The sequence below is a fragment of the Megalobrama amblycephala genome, linkage group LG16, assembly GCF_018812025.1.
Source record: "Megalobrama amblycephala isolate DHTTF-2021 linkage group LG16, ASM1881202v1, whole genome shotgun sequence".
Lineage (NCBI taxonomy): Eukaryota > Metazoa > Chordata > Actinopteri > Cypriniformes > Xenocyprididae > Megalobrama > Megalobrama amblycephala.
In genome coordinates, this window is record NC_063059.1 from 36,012,458 (window position 1) to 36,031,950 (window position 19,493).

General features: G+C 33.9%; 1 protein-coding gene and 1 long non-coding RNA gene across 3 annotated transcripts in view; one reads left to right on the forward strand and one right to left on the reverse strand.

Moving 5' to 3' along the window:
- LOC125248443 overlaps window positions 1-4,307 on the forward strand; it is a 7,244-nt gene extending 2,937 nt beyond the window's left edge. The window contains exon 3 of the long non-coding RNA XR_007180311.1: window positions 4,028-4,307. This is a non-coding gene — a long non-coding RNA (uncharacterized LOC125248443). The remainder of the gene's footprint in view (window positions 1-4,027) is intronic.
- gab2 (GRB2-associated binding protein 2) overlaps window positions 1-19,493 on the reverse strand; it is a 90,363-nt gene that overhangs the window by 48,906 nt on the left and 21,964 nt on the right. Inside the window, exon 1 of one of the 2 annotated variants that reach the window (XM_048160311.1) lies at window positions 435-678. The exons of the other annotated variant lie outside the window; for it this stretch is intronic. Within the exon in view, the coding sequence (XP_048016268.1) occupies window positions 435-458 (24 nt within the window). The 5' untranslated portion in view covers window positions 459-678. Of the gene's footprint in view, window positions 1-434; window positions 679-19,493 lie in introns of those variants that run through there. 2 annotated transcript variants of the gene reach the window in all.

The following is a 19,493-nucleotide window of genomic DNA, read 5'->3' on the forward strand; positions in this document are numbered from 1 at the left end:
CTGCTCAAGAAATTATCAATGTTGAAAATAGTTGTGCTGCTTAATATTTTTGTGAAAACCTTGAAACATTTTTGTAACATTATTAGGGATGGGCGATATGGCCTAAAAAAATTATCGCGATAATTTCAGGTATTTATTGCGATAACGATACCAATGACGATAATATATACATATCAATTTGACGGACAGTAAAAAATCTATCATAATCAATTATTACCCGTCATTTTAATTTTTATATTATAATGATAAGACATTTGATAGCTTCTGATTTCGTACACATTTTCATTTTTATTCATGAACTTGCAGGATAAGTTGATAGGCTTTCATCTTGATAGGCTTTTCATTTTGATCTCGCTTTCATCTTGAACAGCTTCATCCTTTCCTCTTTGCAGAACGAAATACATGAAAATATGTTGAAAGACACAGTAGCTTACCGAAATCGTCAGTGTTGCAAGCATTTTCACTTAACATTAACGTTATGTTAACTTGTACCTCAGAATTCGTTTGATAGTCAGCAAGAAAAATAACAAAACGAACCATTTAAAACAAAACGAACTAGATTAGAAACTGATTTATGTAAGTATAAGTATCACAACTTTATTATTATAAAATATACCTAAACCGAGTGCTTGCCTGTGTGGTGAATCATTTTATTCTGGAGACTGAACTCGCGCTTTGCTGCCACACTGGAGCGCACTCGCCACCTACTGGACAGGGGTGGGAATTACATTTACAAGCTACATACTACATCAGCCTCAGTAATCTGTCAAAATGACGGACGGCCTTCATATTTTTTTCCGTCATTGCTAAAAAAAAAAAACCGTTAACGCGAACTCTGATATATATAAATATATATATATATTTCACACGACCGCGGTGGCGCGGTTGTCATGCCGACCGTAAGAGCCCTAATTGTATCAAAAAGTAACAATCCCAACTATGTCTTCAGATAGTTAACAAAATATAGCTGTGACGCAGCTCTCCGTGTACGCGCTTCGGATGAGTAACGTTACACACAAATCTCCTCACAGTGCGCGCGAGTTCTCTTTTGCGTCTTACAGTTGAATGTTTAAAGTGGCAAGGTTTAAATGGGTTTAGTTTAAACACAGATAGCAGCGTGAGATGTTCAGGTCTCACCTGCACTCGCGCGCTATCAACACCCGGGTGATGACGGCGTGAATGACATACGGCTCACTCACTGAACATTTGTTTATAGTGATTATTATAGTTTGCTCCGCATCTGATTTTCTATAACCAAACCAGTTCCAAATTGTGGCGGTAGCTCCTCGCTTAACAACAAACTGCTCCTCAGCCTCACATCTTTTTAGTCGTGCTTGTTTTAACTCCGTGCGTGAACAGTGAATCGGTCTCGCACGAAACTACGTCAACAACTAGACTTATCGTAATTATCGAGAGGAGACAAATTTTTATCATGAGGAGAATTTTCAACGGTATTTATCGCAAACGATAATATCGCCCATCCCTAAACATTATAAATCATTTGATCAAATTAATGCATCCTTCACTCTAAAAAACAGCTGTAAAAAAAAATAATAATAAAAAAATTACACAGTAAAATACCGTTTTCCATTGAAACAGTAATTTACAATAAAAACAATGCATTCTGGGTAATATTTGTCTCGAAAATTACAAATAATGTGATCCAGAATGCATTGTAATATACAGAAGTAATATACCGTAAAAACAATGCATTCTGGGTAATATGTCTCGAAAACGACAAATAATGTGATCCAGAATGCACTGTAATATACAGAAGTAATATACCGTAAAAACAATGCATTCTGGGTAATATGTCTCGAAAGCGACAAATAATGTGATCCGGAATGCACTGTAATATACAGAAGTAATTTACCGTAAAAACAATGCATTCTGGGTAAACATTTATTTTTGAAAAAGTAGCCTATAGGTTACTTTCTTGAAAACGACAAATAATATTACCCAGAATGCATTGTTTTACGGTATATTACTGTTTCAGAGAAAATGGTATTTTACTGTGTAAATTTGTTTCATAATTTCTTACTGAGCCCAAACTTTAGTGTATACCATTATAATAAATTATAACAAATATAATAATATGATAATAATAGTAATAAAATCTAATAATAGTTTACAAAAAAGCCATTATTTAATATACAGTTTTACATTATTACATTATAAATAATATATATACAACAATTCAAAAAATGTATGATTTTAAAACAATGTTTCACTGAAAAAAAATAGCATAAAGTATAATTTTAATTTCATAAGAGTGAGTAAACTTTTTTTTTTGGGGGGGGGGGGGGGGGGGTTCTGTGAATAACTGTTTAATTGCCACAATATTGTGGCATAAAAATCAAATGTAAGATATAGGCATTTTATTTCATAGTTCGCTTTTAGTGACAAGACAAAAGGCTTACAGGTTTTTTGTTTTTCTTATTTTGTGATGTTGCTTTTTCATTATAGTACTTTGTAATTTATTGTCTCATTGTACTGTTAATTTCAATAATACAGAAATAATGAACTACTGTACAAAAAATGAAGCTTCTCAATGTGAAATTCTCCTTTAAACAGTTAAATAATTCTTCAGTTTGTGCTTAGTTTTTGCTGATCAAACCCAAGATTGGGCTGTAAGTGTGTTTCTGTGGGTGTGTGTTCCAGTTGTGTGTGTGTGACAGTGGCTTATTTGAGACAGGTGCTACTCCCACACAGTTTCCTGCTCAGATCGAGCTTTGAGGGGGAGACAAACACAAACACACACACGTTGAGTTTTCATGTTGTATGCTGATTTTTCATAATGCTTTCATAATTTTCATAATACAGTGCAAACTGTCTATTCTATCCCCGACCTCTAAACCTACTCATCACAGAAAACGTTCTGCAATTTTACATTTAAAAAAATTAAAACATAAATAAAAAATAATAAATAAGTAATTTAGTATGATTTATAAGATGTTTTTTTCTCATGTGGACCAAAAAAAAATCCATTTTGGATATTGCAGGGGCTACCTGAACCACACACACGCAGTGCATAACCTCCATCATGACAACTGTAATAATGGCATGCACACTCCTGCGAGTCTGTTTGATGATCCATGAAATATTACGTGACACATGCACACAACACTTCCTCAGCGAGAACAAATACAAGGATTCCCGCTCATGTATAAACACACAGGTGCTTCATTCGTAGGAATTCCCCTGATTTGAATATAAATGAACTCTTCTGCTGTAAACACATGCAACAGAAACACATTGTAGGTCTAAAGATTAATTTGAGGGAGAAAAAAAATTAAAAAATAATATATATATATATATATATATATATATATATATATATATATATATATATATAAAATCTTTATTATATTTTTAAATCTTTCTCCAGAGGTCATGTGATTTCATTTTTTGCAGTTTAGTATTTCTGTATTATTAAAATGATCAGTTTACTATAATAAAAATGAACATAAAACCAAATAAGAAAAACATGTCTGATTTTTATGCCACAATATTGTGATAAATAAACATTTAAAAGAATAGTTCACCTCAAAAAATCTCATTTACTCTCATGAAACTAAAATAATAGTTTTTCCTTGGTTTTTTTTCAGTGAAACACAAGAAAATGATTGAAATGTAGGTTCAATAAATGTTTTATATATGATAATAATGTAAACCTGTATATTAAATATGTTATTTTTGTAAACTATTACTAGGCATGGTAACTATTATACATGCCTACATTATATTTTTAGACAGACAGACAGACAGACAGACAGACAGACAGACAGATAGATAGATAGATAGATAGATAGATAGATAGATAGATAGATAGATAGATAGATAGATAGATAGATGTTGTGCACCATAGAGAGTTATTCTGGCATTGACAGAACAAAGTACAGAAAGAAACAGCCGGATGATGGAAAGAGGTTCTGTGGCCCAATGCCAGAAATTTACTTCCGCCCCATGTCGCTCACTCACTGTCTCTCTCTCTCTCTCTCTCTCTCTCTCTCTCTTTGACACGCAGGATCCCACAGGCTCTCTTTCTTCCATCAACACACACACACAAAGCCACCTCCGCCACCAAACCAGGGAACCAAGGACACTGTTTCCACTAACCGCTACACCCCCGCTCTTCCCGGTCCTGCATCCAGCCTCACTGTCCGACAGGAAGCGGAAAATGGATCCCACTACACATCCTGTGTTTTCTCAAGCCTGCTGTTGACCTACCCCTCACATCACTCCTCTCACTCCATTCGGCCTGTCGCTCACAGAATAGAGCACTAACACACTGCTTACTACCTGCTTTTTTAAAAATAGTGTGTGAAACGGTCTGCAATGTGCAATGGTCAAACCACTGAAAAAGTTATGAGAATAGGAATTCTTGTTGGTTGTCCAAAAGAGAATTTGTAAAGTAAACACATTGTATAGTACAGAAATAGTAGTTTGCTAGGATAGTATGAGCATTATAACATCACTGCCTGTCACTCATTTTCTGCTGTACCCTCTGAATATGACCGCTATCAGATCACTCAGAAGTGAGGATGTGCTGACAGGAAATTAACAGTGGCTCCAAATTTAGATGCAGTTTAGTTGTAAATATCTGAGAACTAAAGTTGTTTCTGCTCGTGTGATTTTGGAGAATTTTTTAATTAATATTTACACTGGTACACATGATTGCTAATTTTCTAATTGACAATCCATGACATTTTACATGATACACATGCACACTTCCTCAGCAAATATATACACTAGGGTTTCCACTCATGTATAAACACACAGGTGCTTCATGCGTAGTAGTTGGGAATTTCCCTGTTTTGAATGTAAATTGACTCTTCTGTTGTAACCACATGCAGCACGACTGTAACAATGTAACAGTTCACAATGGTCATTTTCATCAACAACACTAGGGATAATGTGCATTGTGCATGGTTTTGTATGATTGCATAAGTCTGATATAATCCCAATTATCATATGGCTACTTACCAAATAAATGGAAAAAATGGAAATTAAATATTGATTTGAAATTATTTTCGTATGTGAGAAGCGTGTAGCATGGACATGAAAATTAGTAGTATAGGAGATTGGTTATCAGATAAACTGTTATAGTTAAGTGGACACTATTAGGGCTGTCAATCAATAAAAACAAATATAACAGAATTAACTACATGATATGGGGTTAATTAATCAAATTTATCATATATGAATAAAGATGAAACGGATACTGATTTGACGATGGTCGAAATGGTTTGACGAAACCATAATAAAATTCTGAACAGTTAGTATAAACGTTTCATATTTTAATTATCATTAATACGGTAATTGATTACCTATAACTGTAATTGAAAACTTTCTAAGTATGGATGGCATTTTTTTTTCATCTTACCTCACTTTTGTTCAGACCAATGCAAAAATTTGACTTGACTTTTTAATGCACTGTTATAAATTTTAAGCAGTTGATGAAAAATATACGCCCCACACATGACATGCAAGAAAAAAAATTTAATCGTGCGCACGATTTACTAATTCGTTCCCTCGATTTATAAATCATGTGCACGTTTTAGTAAATCGAGGGAACGAATTAATAAATCGTGCGCATGATTTAGCCTACTATTTTTTTTCCTGCATGTCATGTCTGGGGCTCCGTAAAAATAGGCTAATGCGCATTCTAAAAAATTATTTAAATGTTTATGAAAACCAAAAATTGCGCTGTGCTGTTATTTTTATTTGTTGTTCATTGGTTTTCTATATAAAACTTGGTTAAATGATTTTAGTGTGTGTACTTTTTCCAGCACATTTTAACAACATCCTGATAATTTTGGTATAATTGTGATATGAAATTATCATACCATTTCATCTCTAATATGAATATAAAATCCTCCAAATAAAGATAATTCAGACATTGTATTATTGTGCCATACAAAACAAACAAAATTTTCATTTCCCTTTAATCAACTTCACAAGGATGATGTGTAGAGTTTAATGACCTTGACTGCATTAGTCTGACTAAATAAAATACTGATTAAAACAGTTAAAACTATAGACTATTATTGTGTGCAAAGAAAAATATAGGACTATCAAAATATAAATATATGACGTTATAAATATATATAAATGATATGACGTTAACTAATTAAGTTAATTAGAATTAATCACATATGTGACCATGGACCACAAAACCAGTAATAAGGTTCAATTTTTGAAATTGAGATTTCTGAATAAATAATCTTTCCATTGATGTATGGTTTGTTAGGATAGGACAATATTTGGCCAAGATACAACTATTTGAAAATCTGGAATCTGAGGGTGCAAAAAAATCAAAATACTGACAAAATTGCCTTTAAAGTTGTCCAAATGAAGTCCTTAGCAATGCATATCCACTCACAAAAATACATTTTTGATATATTTACAGTTGGAAATGTGCTTATTATTTACTTAATATCCTAATGATTTTTGGCATAAACTAAAAATATAATTTTGACCCATACAATATTATTGTTGGTTAATGGTACAAATATACCCGTGTGACTTATGACTGGTTTTGTGGTCCAGGGTCACATATATGCATATAAAATCCTCCAAATAAAGAGCAAAAACATTATTGAAGACACACACAAAATAACACTGACTAGTCAGATTATCAGAAGAGATCAAATTATTTCAGAGAGCTGTGTAATAATTTCCACCACTAACAACCTGTTCTGATAAAATTCTATTTTTGAACCATCTGATAAGAGCAAACACATGCGCCAAAAAAACAAACTCATCTTTCCATGTCCTCTGTGCTTATTTCCTTCAGACTGATAAATGATACTGCAGACATTACTGTCTACACGCAGCTGAACGACCAAAGATTATGGGAGTAAAAACAATTTATCAACTTGATTAATTCCACAAAAGCTCAAAAAGACACAGACATAGGGGAACTGGATCCTGTGCAGTGCAGGAAAGACTGCTTACAAATTGTAGTCCATTACTGATTCCAAATCACATGACAAAAAAATAAATGCTAAAAAAAAAGCATGTTGATGTCAAAGTTTCTTGTGAGAAAATCTTCAGAAAAAAGAAATACAGTTCATCAGTTGTAATGTAATTGTATTTTTATGATACTTTTAGGTTGTTTTTTTGGTTAGAGCACCTTTTAAATATGGAAAAAAGCAGCTAGGACATTCCTCAAATTAGGTAGAAATAAGGTCATCCGAGTTTGGAATGAGTGGAATGAGGATGAGTAAATGACAGAAGAGAAATTATATTTACTGTGATAGAGTTGTTTACTGTATAGGCATAACACGTTTCACTTTCAGTTTAATCAGTCATCGGTATGGATTGGCTAAAATCAATTTTAGGTGGATTTTCTGGAAATACCTCAGCTAGGTTAATCTTTCTTTCCTCTAAATAATGTCAGTTTACTCTGTAGATTAGTGATGTGCTTTTGTTGTTGTTTGAACACATCCGTAGTAGATCCTTGTTTGTGGTTTTTGGTGTGGCAGCTTTGAGGTTTGAGAAGCTTTTAAGGGCGGAGCTTCTCTGGCCAAACCCATTCACAGCAGGTCACAATGTACCGTCAATACGCACAGACATGACGTAACATTCACCTGATGACACACATATACACCCAAAGACCTGCACCTTGTCATTAAATGAATTCTGTAGACTATACATCCCAGTGTTGCTCCATTTAACTGATTGGCTTGTTTTATGAGCGAGTGAGTGAGTGAGAGTGCAAAGAAAGAAAGATGAGAGCAAAACAGGGATGTGGAGAGGGAGAGGCAATCACTTTAGTGCATCTCACCCTCTTCTCATTTGAATTTATGGCACTCTCATGGCTGTAACATGACTAAATGAGATTTGGAACAAAGCCCAGATCAGTTGAAGGAGGTCTGCATGACCCAGCTGGCTCACAACTACCACATTTAGCACATATGTCACTGCTGGTCTTAGATTAGTGGAGCCTTTTATGTACTTTACAGACACTGAGATTTGTTCCATTTTTAACCATTAATGAAATAACTTGTAGTTTGGTTCTTTTGGTCCCAACCAAAAAAAGAAAATAATATATTTAGTCCTGGTTCACTTAGCATTTACACTGTCATTTTTAAGACCGAACATAAAGATACAAAAACAAACAAACAAACAAACAACGTATTTTGAGACGGAACTTAACGAACATCCAAAACAATGCTGTGTTCTGGGCTAAATGCGCTTGTTATATGTATGTGTACGTATGAGGGCATTTTGACCAAAATAACTGTAAAAATAATAATAATAATAATAATATTAATTTACACAGTAAAATATTGTTTTCCACTGAAACAGTAATATACCATAAAAACGATGCATTCTGGGTAGAGTTGTCAAAAATATCGACTTCGGTACCAAGTCGGTACGTATGTGTACGTATGAGGACATTTTGACCAAAATAACTGTAATAATAATAACAACAATTTACACAGTAAAATACTGTTTTCCATTGAAACAGTAATATACCATAAAAACGATGCATTCTGGGTGGAGTTGTCAAAAATACAGACTTCAGTACCAAGTCGGTACGTATGTGTATGTATGAGGGCATTTTGACCAAAATAACTGTAATAATAATAATAATAATTATATTAATTTACACAGTAAAATACTGTTTTCCATTGAAACAGTAATATACCATAAAAACGATGCATTCTGGGTGGAGTTGTCAAAAATACCGACTTCGGCACCAAGTCGGTACTTATGTGTACGTATGAGGGCATTTTGACCAAAATAACTGTAAAAATAATAATAATAATAATAATAATAATAATAATATACACAGTAAAATACTGTTTTCCATTGAAACAGTAATATACCATAAAAACGATGCATTCTGAGTAGAGTTGTCAAAAATACCGACTTCGGTACCAAGTCGGTACGTATGTGTACGTATGAGGGCATTTTGACCAAAATAACTGTAAAAATAATAATAATAATAATTTACACAGTAAAATACTGTTTTCCATTGAAACAGTAATATACCATAAAAACGATGCATTCTGGGTGGAGTTGTCAAAAATACCGACTTCGGCACCAAGTCGGTACTTATGTGTACGTATGAGGGCATTTTGACCAAAATAACTGTAAAAATAATAATAATAATAATAATAATAATAATAATATACACAGTAAAATACTGTTTTCCATTGAAACAGTAATATACCATAAAAACGATGCATTCTGAGTAGAGTTGTCAAAAATACCGACTTCGGTACCAAGTCGGTACGTATGTGTACGTATGAGGGCATTTTGACCAAAATAACTGTAAAAATAATAATAATAATAATTTACACAGTAAAATACTGTTTTCCATTGAAACAGTAATATACCATAAAAACGATGCATTCTGGGTAGAGTTGTCAAAAATACCGACTTCGGTACCAAGTCGGTACATATGTGTACGTATGAGGGCATTTTGACCAAAATAACTGTAATAATAATAATTATAATAATAATAATAATAATAATAATTTACACAGTAAAATACTGTTTTCCATTAAAACAGTAATATACCATAAAAACTATGCATTCTGGGTAGAGTTGTCAAAAATACCGACTTCGGTACCAAGTCGGTACATATGTGTACGTATGAGGGCATTTTGACCAAAATAACTGTAATAATAATAATAATAATAATAATAATATTAATTTACACAGTAAAATACTGTATTCCATTGAAACAGTAATATACCATAAAAACGATGCATTCTGGGTGGAGTTGTCAAAAATACCGACTTCGGTACCAAGTTGGTACTGAAATTTTAATAATGTGAAGCTTTGAGCGCTGTTGAGTGGATTCGTAAACAACTCTGATTGGCCATTGTGTTGACACTCATCGGATATGTCTGTGATTGGCAACAATGATCAACGCATGCATTTGGAAGTGTTTGAATATGAAAGCATTTTGAAAGCGGGAAAGGGAGCGCTTGAAAGCGGTCCATTGATAGACGCCTGCTTTCTAACACTCCCGTGTGTATCTGTGTAAGCGCTCGGTAAAGAGCATCATCGATGACTATTTACAACATGTTTTTGAAGCGCTGATCATTGTAGCCAATCACAGACATATCTGTTGAGCATGTGAACACAATGGCCAATCAGAGGTGTTTAAGAATCTATTCAACAGCTGTCAAAGTGTCACATTTTTAAAATTTCAGTACCGACTTGGTACCGAAGTCGGTACTTTTGACAACTCTAATTCTTTGTAATATTATTTGTCATTTTCGAGAAAGTAACCTATAGGATACTTTCTCGAAAACGACAAATATTACCCAGATATTACCACTGCATTGTTTTTACAGTATATTCCTTCTGTATATTACAATGCATTCTGGGTAATATTATTTGTCGTTTTCATCAAAGTAGCCTATAGGCCTCTTTTCTTAAAATGACAAATATTACCCAGAAACCATTTTTTATGGTATATTACTGTTTCAATGGAAAACAGTATTTTACTGCGTAAATTTGTTTAGTTTTTTTACAGTTATTTTTACAGAGTGTGAAACTTTTGAAAAGTTTATAAAATGTGTAAACGGGTCAAAACAGCGGCAGGAATCCCTCTGTTGCACACAAAAGAAGATCTGTAACCAAACTTTAAAGGGTTAGTTCACCCAAAAATGAAATTTCTGTCATTAATTACTCACACTCATGTTGTTCCAAACTCACAATACGTTCGTTCATCTTCGGAACACAAATTTAGATATTTTGATGAAATCCAAGAGGTTTTATTATCCTCCATTGAAAGCAATGAAATTACCACATTCAATGTCCAGAAAATAGTAAAAACATTGTTAAAATAGTCCACTTGACTACTGTGGACTACTTAATGTTATGAAGCGACGAGAATACGTTTTGTGCGCAAAAACAAAACAGAAATAAAGACTTTATTCAACATTTTTTTCTCTTTCCTGTCAGTCTGTTAAGCAGTTGGCACAGTGCTGCATTTCAGTGTTTACATCCAAATGCCGGCTCATAATTGGCCGGCTCCTGCGTCAACATCACACCCATGCCTCCTGCTGCTCATGTGAACAGCGTCGGCCAATACTGAGCCGCAGTTCAGAAGCTGCAACGAAAATAGCGTAGCATTTTTGTTTTGTGCACAAAAAGTATTCTCGTCACTTCATAACATTAAGATTGAACAACTGTAGTCACGTGGACTATTTTAACAATGTCTTTAAAGGTGCCCTAGAATCAAAAATTGAATTAACCTTGGCATAGTTGAATAACAAGAGTTCAGTACATGGAAAAGACATAAAATGAGTTTCAAACTCCATTGCTTCCTCCTTCTTATATAAATCTCATTTGTTTAAAACACCTCCGAAAAACAGGCGAATCTCAACATAACACCGACTGTGACGCAACAGTCAGGATCATTAATATGCACGCCCCCAATATTTGCATATGCCAGCCCATGTTCAAGGCGTTAGACAAGGGCAGCCAGTTAGTGATATTGTGAGAATTGTCTTTATAAATGTTTCGTTAGCATGTTGCTAACGTACTGTTAAATGTGGTTAAAGTTACCATCGTTTCTTACTGTATTCACGGAGACAAGAGAGTTGTCGCTATTTTCATTTTTAAACACTTGCAGTCTGTATAATTCATAAACACAACTTCATTCTTTATAAATCTCTCCAACAGTGTGTAATCTTAGCTTTAGCCACGGAGCACTATCAAACTCATTCAGAATCAAATGTAAACATCCAAATAAATACTATACTCACATGATCTGACGCATGCATGCAGCATGCATGATGAACATCTTGTAAAGATACATTTGAGGTTTATATTAGCTGTGTGAACTTTGTTTATGCACTGTATTATCGTCGAGAGCTGGGGGGGGGGGGGGGGGGGGGGGGTAGGGAGCACGCGATTTAAAGGGGCCGCGCACTGAATGTGTGCATAGTCGGCCAATACTGATGCCCCAAAATAGTCAGTTAAAAAATGTAATTAAAAAAAAATCTATAGGGTATTTTGAGCTGAACCTTCACAGACACATTCAGAGGACACCTTAGACTTATATTACATCTTGTTAAAACTGGTTCTAGGGCACCTTTAATACCATTGAATGCAGTAATTTCGTTGCTTTTTATGGAAGATAAAGAAACTTCTCGGATTTCATCAAAATATCTTAATTTTTGTTCCGAAGATTCCGAAGAAGTCCAGCACAGCTCCTATGATGAGAAGAAACAGGTATGCTGCAGTATCCTGTTGTTTTTTGGGTCACATCTGGTGACATCATGTCCTGTTTTTGGTTCGTATACATGTCTTTGGTCAGTGTTACATTTATATTTTATTCGAACCACACCAGAGTTCGTTTGGAAGCAGACCCGAGACCCATCTTTACAAGGGTCTCCGCTTGTTTGGTGCGCACCAGGGTTCGGATGGCAGCGTTCACACTTATTCAATAACAGAACTTCAATAACAGAACAATCGCACCAGGGTTTGTTTTAGTCAAACCAAACCTGCCGAGTGTGAACACACCCTTAGTTTTTTTCTTTCAAATTAAAGGAATAGTTCATCCGAAAATTAATCTCTGTCATTATTTACTCACCCTCATGTTGTTCCAAACCCATTTGATTTTCTTCAACCGTGGAACACAAAAGGAGACATTATGAAGATTTTTTTCCATACAATGAAAGTGATGGTTTCAGGATTGATTAGCTCCAAAAAGGACTACATACACATGCATTTTATATTCCAAGTCTTCTAGAGCCATACAATATCTTTGTGTTACAAACAAGCCAAATCTAAGTTGTAATTCACTGAAAAGCAAGCTTGACAGCCGTGGTCACTATCCACTGTCATTGTAATCTTGACCACACATCCTAAAGACTTTCAATGAATTTAAGGTCTGGATTCATTCACAATCCGAGCCTGATGAATCTTGGCTTTGTCATACTGCAATATGGCCATATTGCATCTTCCAGTATTATAAAGAATGATGAGAGCGATCATATGAGTGATATATGGCATGTTACTATAGGTGGCAGTCAATGGGAAATGTAATGGCATCCAGAGGTTCATTATTGATTGGGCGCTCCCCCTGCCAGCACACATGCCATCTTCATGAGCCTAAATGGAAACACGGCAAGTCAAATCATGCTCTGATCTGCGGCTCATCATAAACTGGGTTGTCAATGTGGAATTCATAAATAATTTTTTAGTTATCCAGATGCTCAATAAACCCCACACCGAGGTTTAAATAAGCTAAATCTATTTCAGATTTGTGTAAAGGAAACAACGAAAGAAAAGGGAAAATCTGAATTGTTTTGAAAGAGTCACCTTCTAAAATTAGACACAAAAAACCCTTTTGTTTATTCTCTGGCCAAGGGTCTTTGTCTTTTCTTCGCCGATAACTCACACAAACTCTATTTATAGGGAAACTAAACAATACTGAAGGAGAAACAAACAAACAAGACAAACTCGGGTCATCTAAAGAGGAACTCCGTGAAGCTCTTCCACAGGGGATGGGAAACAAATCAAGGGCAGATCAAAAGTGTGTTGAGGGTAATGAAAAGATAAATAGTATATTTTTTTTATGATGTCTGAGGAACAAATATGGGTTTATATAAAGCAATGTTTGTGCTGGCGACAAAATGTTTTGTTGGGTAAGTGATTGTGTTTACTACAATAAGTTAAAGCTACAATATGAAGTTTTTTCACCGCTAGAGGTCGCCTATTCAAAACAAAGGTGTAGCTTGATGATGCAGAGTTTGAGCGTGGATTCTTGGGAGATGTCGTCTTCACCTCACAGCTGGTGGAAAAGAATCGGGACGGGACTCGAGCAGAAATGCTGGATGGCTTGTGTTGATAAATGGCATGCAATTAATTTTAAAACATATTGTATGATGGAGAAAACGCTGTATTACTGTTACTAAAAATAAAGCTGCATCTGATTATGCTATGTTAGCTACTTGACAAAATAGTACGATTTTCACACGATTTACAAATAGTTGGAAACATTTCGGATATTGTAAGTACTCAAGCGAACAAAATTTATAACACTGGCCTAGTGGTTTTTGGATATTTTACTGCAAATAATTTAATAAATAGAATCACAAATTGTCCAAATTGTGCAGCCCGACAAACAAGCACAGCATGGATTTTTTTTTAAATCACGTGTTCAAAAAAAAAGCAATTTGATTTTTTTCTCCAAATTACTATTATTATTATTATTATTATTTTAAAGACATATTGATATGATGACAACATTTGGGCTAAATTATTCAGCCCGACAAACAAGCACAGCAAATCTGGATTTGTTTTTAAAAATGACATTTTAAATCACAATCACATTTTGTTTAGAAAAACATACAATTTGAATTTTTTGTCCAAATCATAAACCACTAATTATCACTATAATTGTTATTATTATTATTTTATAGCCATATTGACATAATCACTAAATGATGACCAAATTTTGCAGCCCGGCAAACAAGCACAGCAAATCTGGATTTTTTTAAAATAAATTTTAAATTGCAATCACAATTTATTTCTAAAAAAAAAAAAACACTTTATTTAAGCCCTAATTATAATTCTTATTATAATTTTCTTCTTCTTATATATATATATATATATATATATATATATATATATATATATATATATATATATATATATATATTGTATATTGTACAGCCTGACAAACAAGCACAGCAAATTTGGATAAAAAAAAGCACTTACTTCTGCATATCATGAACCCCTAAATATCATTATTATTATTTACTATTTTTAAGGACATTTTTGTTTAATTTTTTATGATAGTGAGAGTACAGTCATCAACATAATTTCATCTTATTAAGGGAGATTATCTACCTGAAGTGTCCCACCTGTAGTACCTGCTCCATACATACAGGCAAACACACAGCTGAGCAAACACATGACTGTTGAGCTGCGTCGCTCATCTAGACTCTACTTATATAAAGGTCAGGCCTCAGTAGCACACAGGGCGGTTGGGGGGCTTTGTTTTAAAGCAGGCAGTGGCGGTTTGGCCAGGTAAACTTTGGGGCGAGCAGCTGCTTTTATGTAGGTCACATGGGTAAATCCTGTTGACTCCTATATTACATCTCTTTCACTGTCATCTCCATATACTCTGATCAGAATCAGTTATGAAACAAAATCAGTCTAAATTACTAAAGTTCACTCATAATTCCATAAAATGTTCATCTGACATGCTGTTGTCCAGCAAACGAATGTCTGTGACCACAGAGGCAACAGTTAATCGATAACAGGGTCACATGACAACACACATTCCAGGAATGAGCGACAGAAAAAGAAAGAGAGATGTGTTAAAGAAATTCCAAAAGGATCGAGCAGCAGACACAGATGGATGCACGAAACCGTATGGGGTTAGAATTGTGTCATAATTCCAACCACAAATAAGTGTAAAGAAATTCATTAAAAACATAAACAATTTCACAAATAAATAAAATGCGATTTGCAAATATGCTTTTATGTTACAAACACAACTCTGCCTGGCATTAGCAGAAAAAAATAAAATAAAATAAATAACTAAATAAATGTTTATTCAAAATATACTTTTGATGTAAAATTATATCTGCCAGTAAAACAAACAAACCAATCAATTAATAAATAAAAATCTTAATTTTCATTTCAAATATCGTAAAAACTGACATTTTATGCACTATACTTTTATAATATTTATTAATATTTTGAATTAGCTTTTATTTTTAGATTTTCAGTTTTCATTTTAAGTTGTAATAAATTTTGTTATATGTTTTTAAAATATCTATTTAGTTTTAATTGATTTTTAATTCAGTTTTTTGTTTTAGTCATTTTTATGGAAGCTCTCCGGCATGAAATAAGAATAAAAAAGGTAATTGTGACTTTTTATCTCACAATTCTGACCTTTTTTTCCCTCAGAATTGGGAGATATAAACTCACATTTGCGAGTTATAAAGTCAGAATTGCAACTTCATATCTCACAATTCTGACTTTATAACACGCAATTGCGAGTTTAAATTTTGCAATTCTGAGAAAAAAAGTCACAATTACCTTTTTTTTTATTTTTTATTTAGTGGTGGAAACAAGCTTCCATACATTTTAGTACTTAACCTTAAACTAAATTACTTCAGTTCTAATTTTCAAGCTTATCATATATTTATACACCATTTTATTTTAGCTTTATTTAAAGAAAACTATTTGTAATAGTTTTTGTATTAATAACAATAACAACTGGTGTATTCAAAATCTCATTGGCAGCAGATATTTTCACAAAGTGAAAATAGAAATATATTCTATTTACACTAAGTGACAATAGCAGCATTTTCTTAGCGATATGCTATTTACACTAGGTGAAAATAGAGATAGATTTGCATGTAAAGTATCAGTTCTTTGCAATAAGTGTAATAGTAATTAGATGCTAACTATACTTATTGGCAGATACTATTTGCACCTCTGTATTTTTGTACATTTACAGGATGCAATAATATCATAGAGTGTAAATGATTAAATGTATTCAAATTATTAAATGGATGCTGGCTTATTAGGAGAATAAAAACCCTCCCTACACCTTCCCCTAACCCTACCCAATAAACACTTTTAATATTATTAAACACTCATTCGCAGTTTATTTCCACTTTTAGAACATTATTCTAAAAAAGGCAAATGGCGAATTCGAACCCACATTGATCTGGGTCTGTGAGCCTTACTCGGTACTGCTGCACCACAGAAAATGTTGAATTCTGTGTCTTTTTTCAAACTTGAGTGGCCCAACCAGACATTGGTGGGTGGAGCTAGTGTAAATAGCATTTGTATACTACCAAGAGGTGCTATTTGCACTATTTATACGAATCTGTATTTCATCAAGCTGAGAAGCTCTGCCAGTAAAATAAAACAATTCTAGGCAAGCACAAACAAATCTTTCTTTCACAACTCTTCTATGTAAATAACATAAATAGCAGCATAAGACTGCAAGAGTTTCACCATCATCATTACCACATCAACTAAGCTGTGAAGAACCAGATCAAAAATAAGTTCACTCTTGCCTGGATTCTTACATCTAGGGAAAGAGGGAGTTAAAAAAAAGTTTCAACAGAAAAGCAAAAGGTTCTTGTGTCACTAAGACAAACACTGAACTCCCACATAGTATTTCATGAAGAAAGAGGAAACATGCACTTTATGTCTACATTATGCAAAGCTGTTAAAAGCATTTTCAAAATATCACCAGGAGCATTTCTGAGGCCAGTGATAATGTATCCCTCAGAAGTGTGAACAGTACAGTTAAGTGTGAATTAACAGAAATCACACAGCCTGATAACTACAGCTGTCCTGTAGCCTACTAGATTGTATTAATGCATTGTATAATGTCACACCAGACACCCACAAACAGTACTTTTATTGACTATTTGTATCACAAAAGTTATTACAGTATCGTCCATTTTAACTATTTTACTAGCAAAAGGCACTCGACTCACAATTGAGTCTGATGTTAGCATGATGCTAAGCTAACAATGTGATTAGAATAAAAACGAATGTTGGGTAAGCCAACTACTATTTAATAACACTGAACGTTTTTAGTGATACTTTTCAGTATTAAAAGTGTTTAATTTATTCGTAATCGAAGTGTCTCTTGCCTTGACCCGTCATCTTGGATTTAAGATTTCTCTGAGCTTGTCAAAATGCATTCTGGGATTCCCTTTTTGCAAATGATACATGTGACAGTTCTTTAAAACTTGATAAAACTGCTTTTAGGAAGCAGCAGGCAGTTAGTCTTGCCTTTTCATTTTTTCCCATTGTGTAGTTAACGTTTCTTTTTTTTTGCATACGAGGAACAAGCATTGATTTGTGGCTAAAATCTGCTGTACTGGACTTTCCCCTTCACACTTGTTTTAACAGACATGTCTAGTAGATGTTTTGTTGCACATCACAGACACTTACTCTACACACACACATACACACACACAGCTGGATGTGACTGATTCAGGCTAGTTCCTGCATGCTGAGCAGGTGTCACATCTCTGTGTTTACACAAGTGACATCAGTTTATGACATTGGAAAGTCGTTAAAATAAACTCTCGGCGTGTGACTGTAGGGTCTAAAGATGGCTCAACATTTACATATTGTCCTGGAAGTCAATGTACATACACATTGATAAAACATAAGACACCAATAAAACAGCTTGTAAACAACATACTGTCACGTTTACCTCAGAAAAGCCATTCTTTGTCCGTAAACTCGATAATTAGCTAGAAAAAAAAAACTCTAGACGGGAGCACTTTAGTAAATATATGCACTATTTTACATATTCATTCTATTTTAACTTAACCTGATGTCTTCATTATTTAGTGTATGAATAAATCTGTCATGAAAACGAGTTATTACAACCACCATTGAAATGTTTATAATTCAACAACATAATGGAGTAGAAACATCCTTATATCATTTAAAATTTGGTATAAAAATTGTTTTATGTGTAATGTAAATGTTTATATACAAAGTTGCACAATATATACGAATATTGGATTAAGATTTCCAAAAACCACTAGAACAATGTTATATATTTTGCTGACTTGTGTACTTACAGTATCCCAAATGTCTCCAACAATGTTTAAAGGGGTCATGAACTGCATTGTTTTATTGTTTTATAATGTTTCCTGGGGCGCACTTATAATGTTAGTATGAATTTTACATCAAAAATTTGAAATAAAAGGCATTTTTCCTACCCTGATTTGAATGCTGTGTTTTAAGGGGCGTGTCTGCAGTCAGACTTCAGTGTAAACGCCCACTGCTGTGATTGGCTAACATCTTTGCATATGAAATAGCTCTCTCGAAAACTTTTTTTACTCACAGCTCTCAAGGTTAACTAATTGTGTAAAGTGTTGATTATATTTAGATCAGTGGCATTATATGTAGATTGTGGCATGAAGTTTGCAGTGATGAACATTGTAGCCGATCACAGACATGTTGTTGAGTGCATGAAAGCAGTGATCTCGTCATTGCAACTCAATTTCTGCACACTAACGAATGCTTTCATCATAACTAGCAGTGCAAACACAATGTAAATAAAAGATTCGTTAAATAAACAGGAGTTTTGGCTCGAGTCCAGAACTCAGTCACTGATAAACTCGCGCTGTTTGATTGACAGCTCCAGAGATTGTAAAGGGAGCGTTCTTTGATGTATATAATTTAATCCCTATGTTGAAGTTTTTTTATCCGCTGTGAGGTGAAAAAAAAACAAAAAAACGTTGTATATACTTCCATTACCAGATATAAGCCAGCTATAATACTGTTTACAGCTTCTCATAAAGATTCAGGAGATTTAACTTGATTACGGTAAGAGGCATTACATTTCCGACACACACTCTAAGCAGTAGACCATCTGACCAATCAGAGTAGACTGTGCTTTTCAGAAAGGCGGGCTTTAAAGAGACAGGAACTAAGTGTTTCAGGCAGAGGGTGAAAAGACGTGCTGTACAGTAGCAATGTACAGTATGATAAAAAATTTGTTTTTT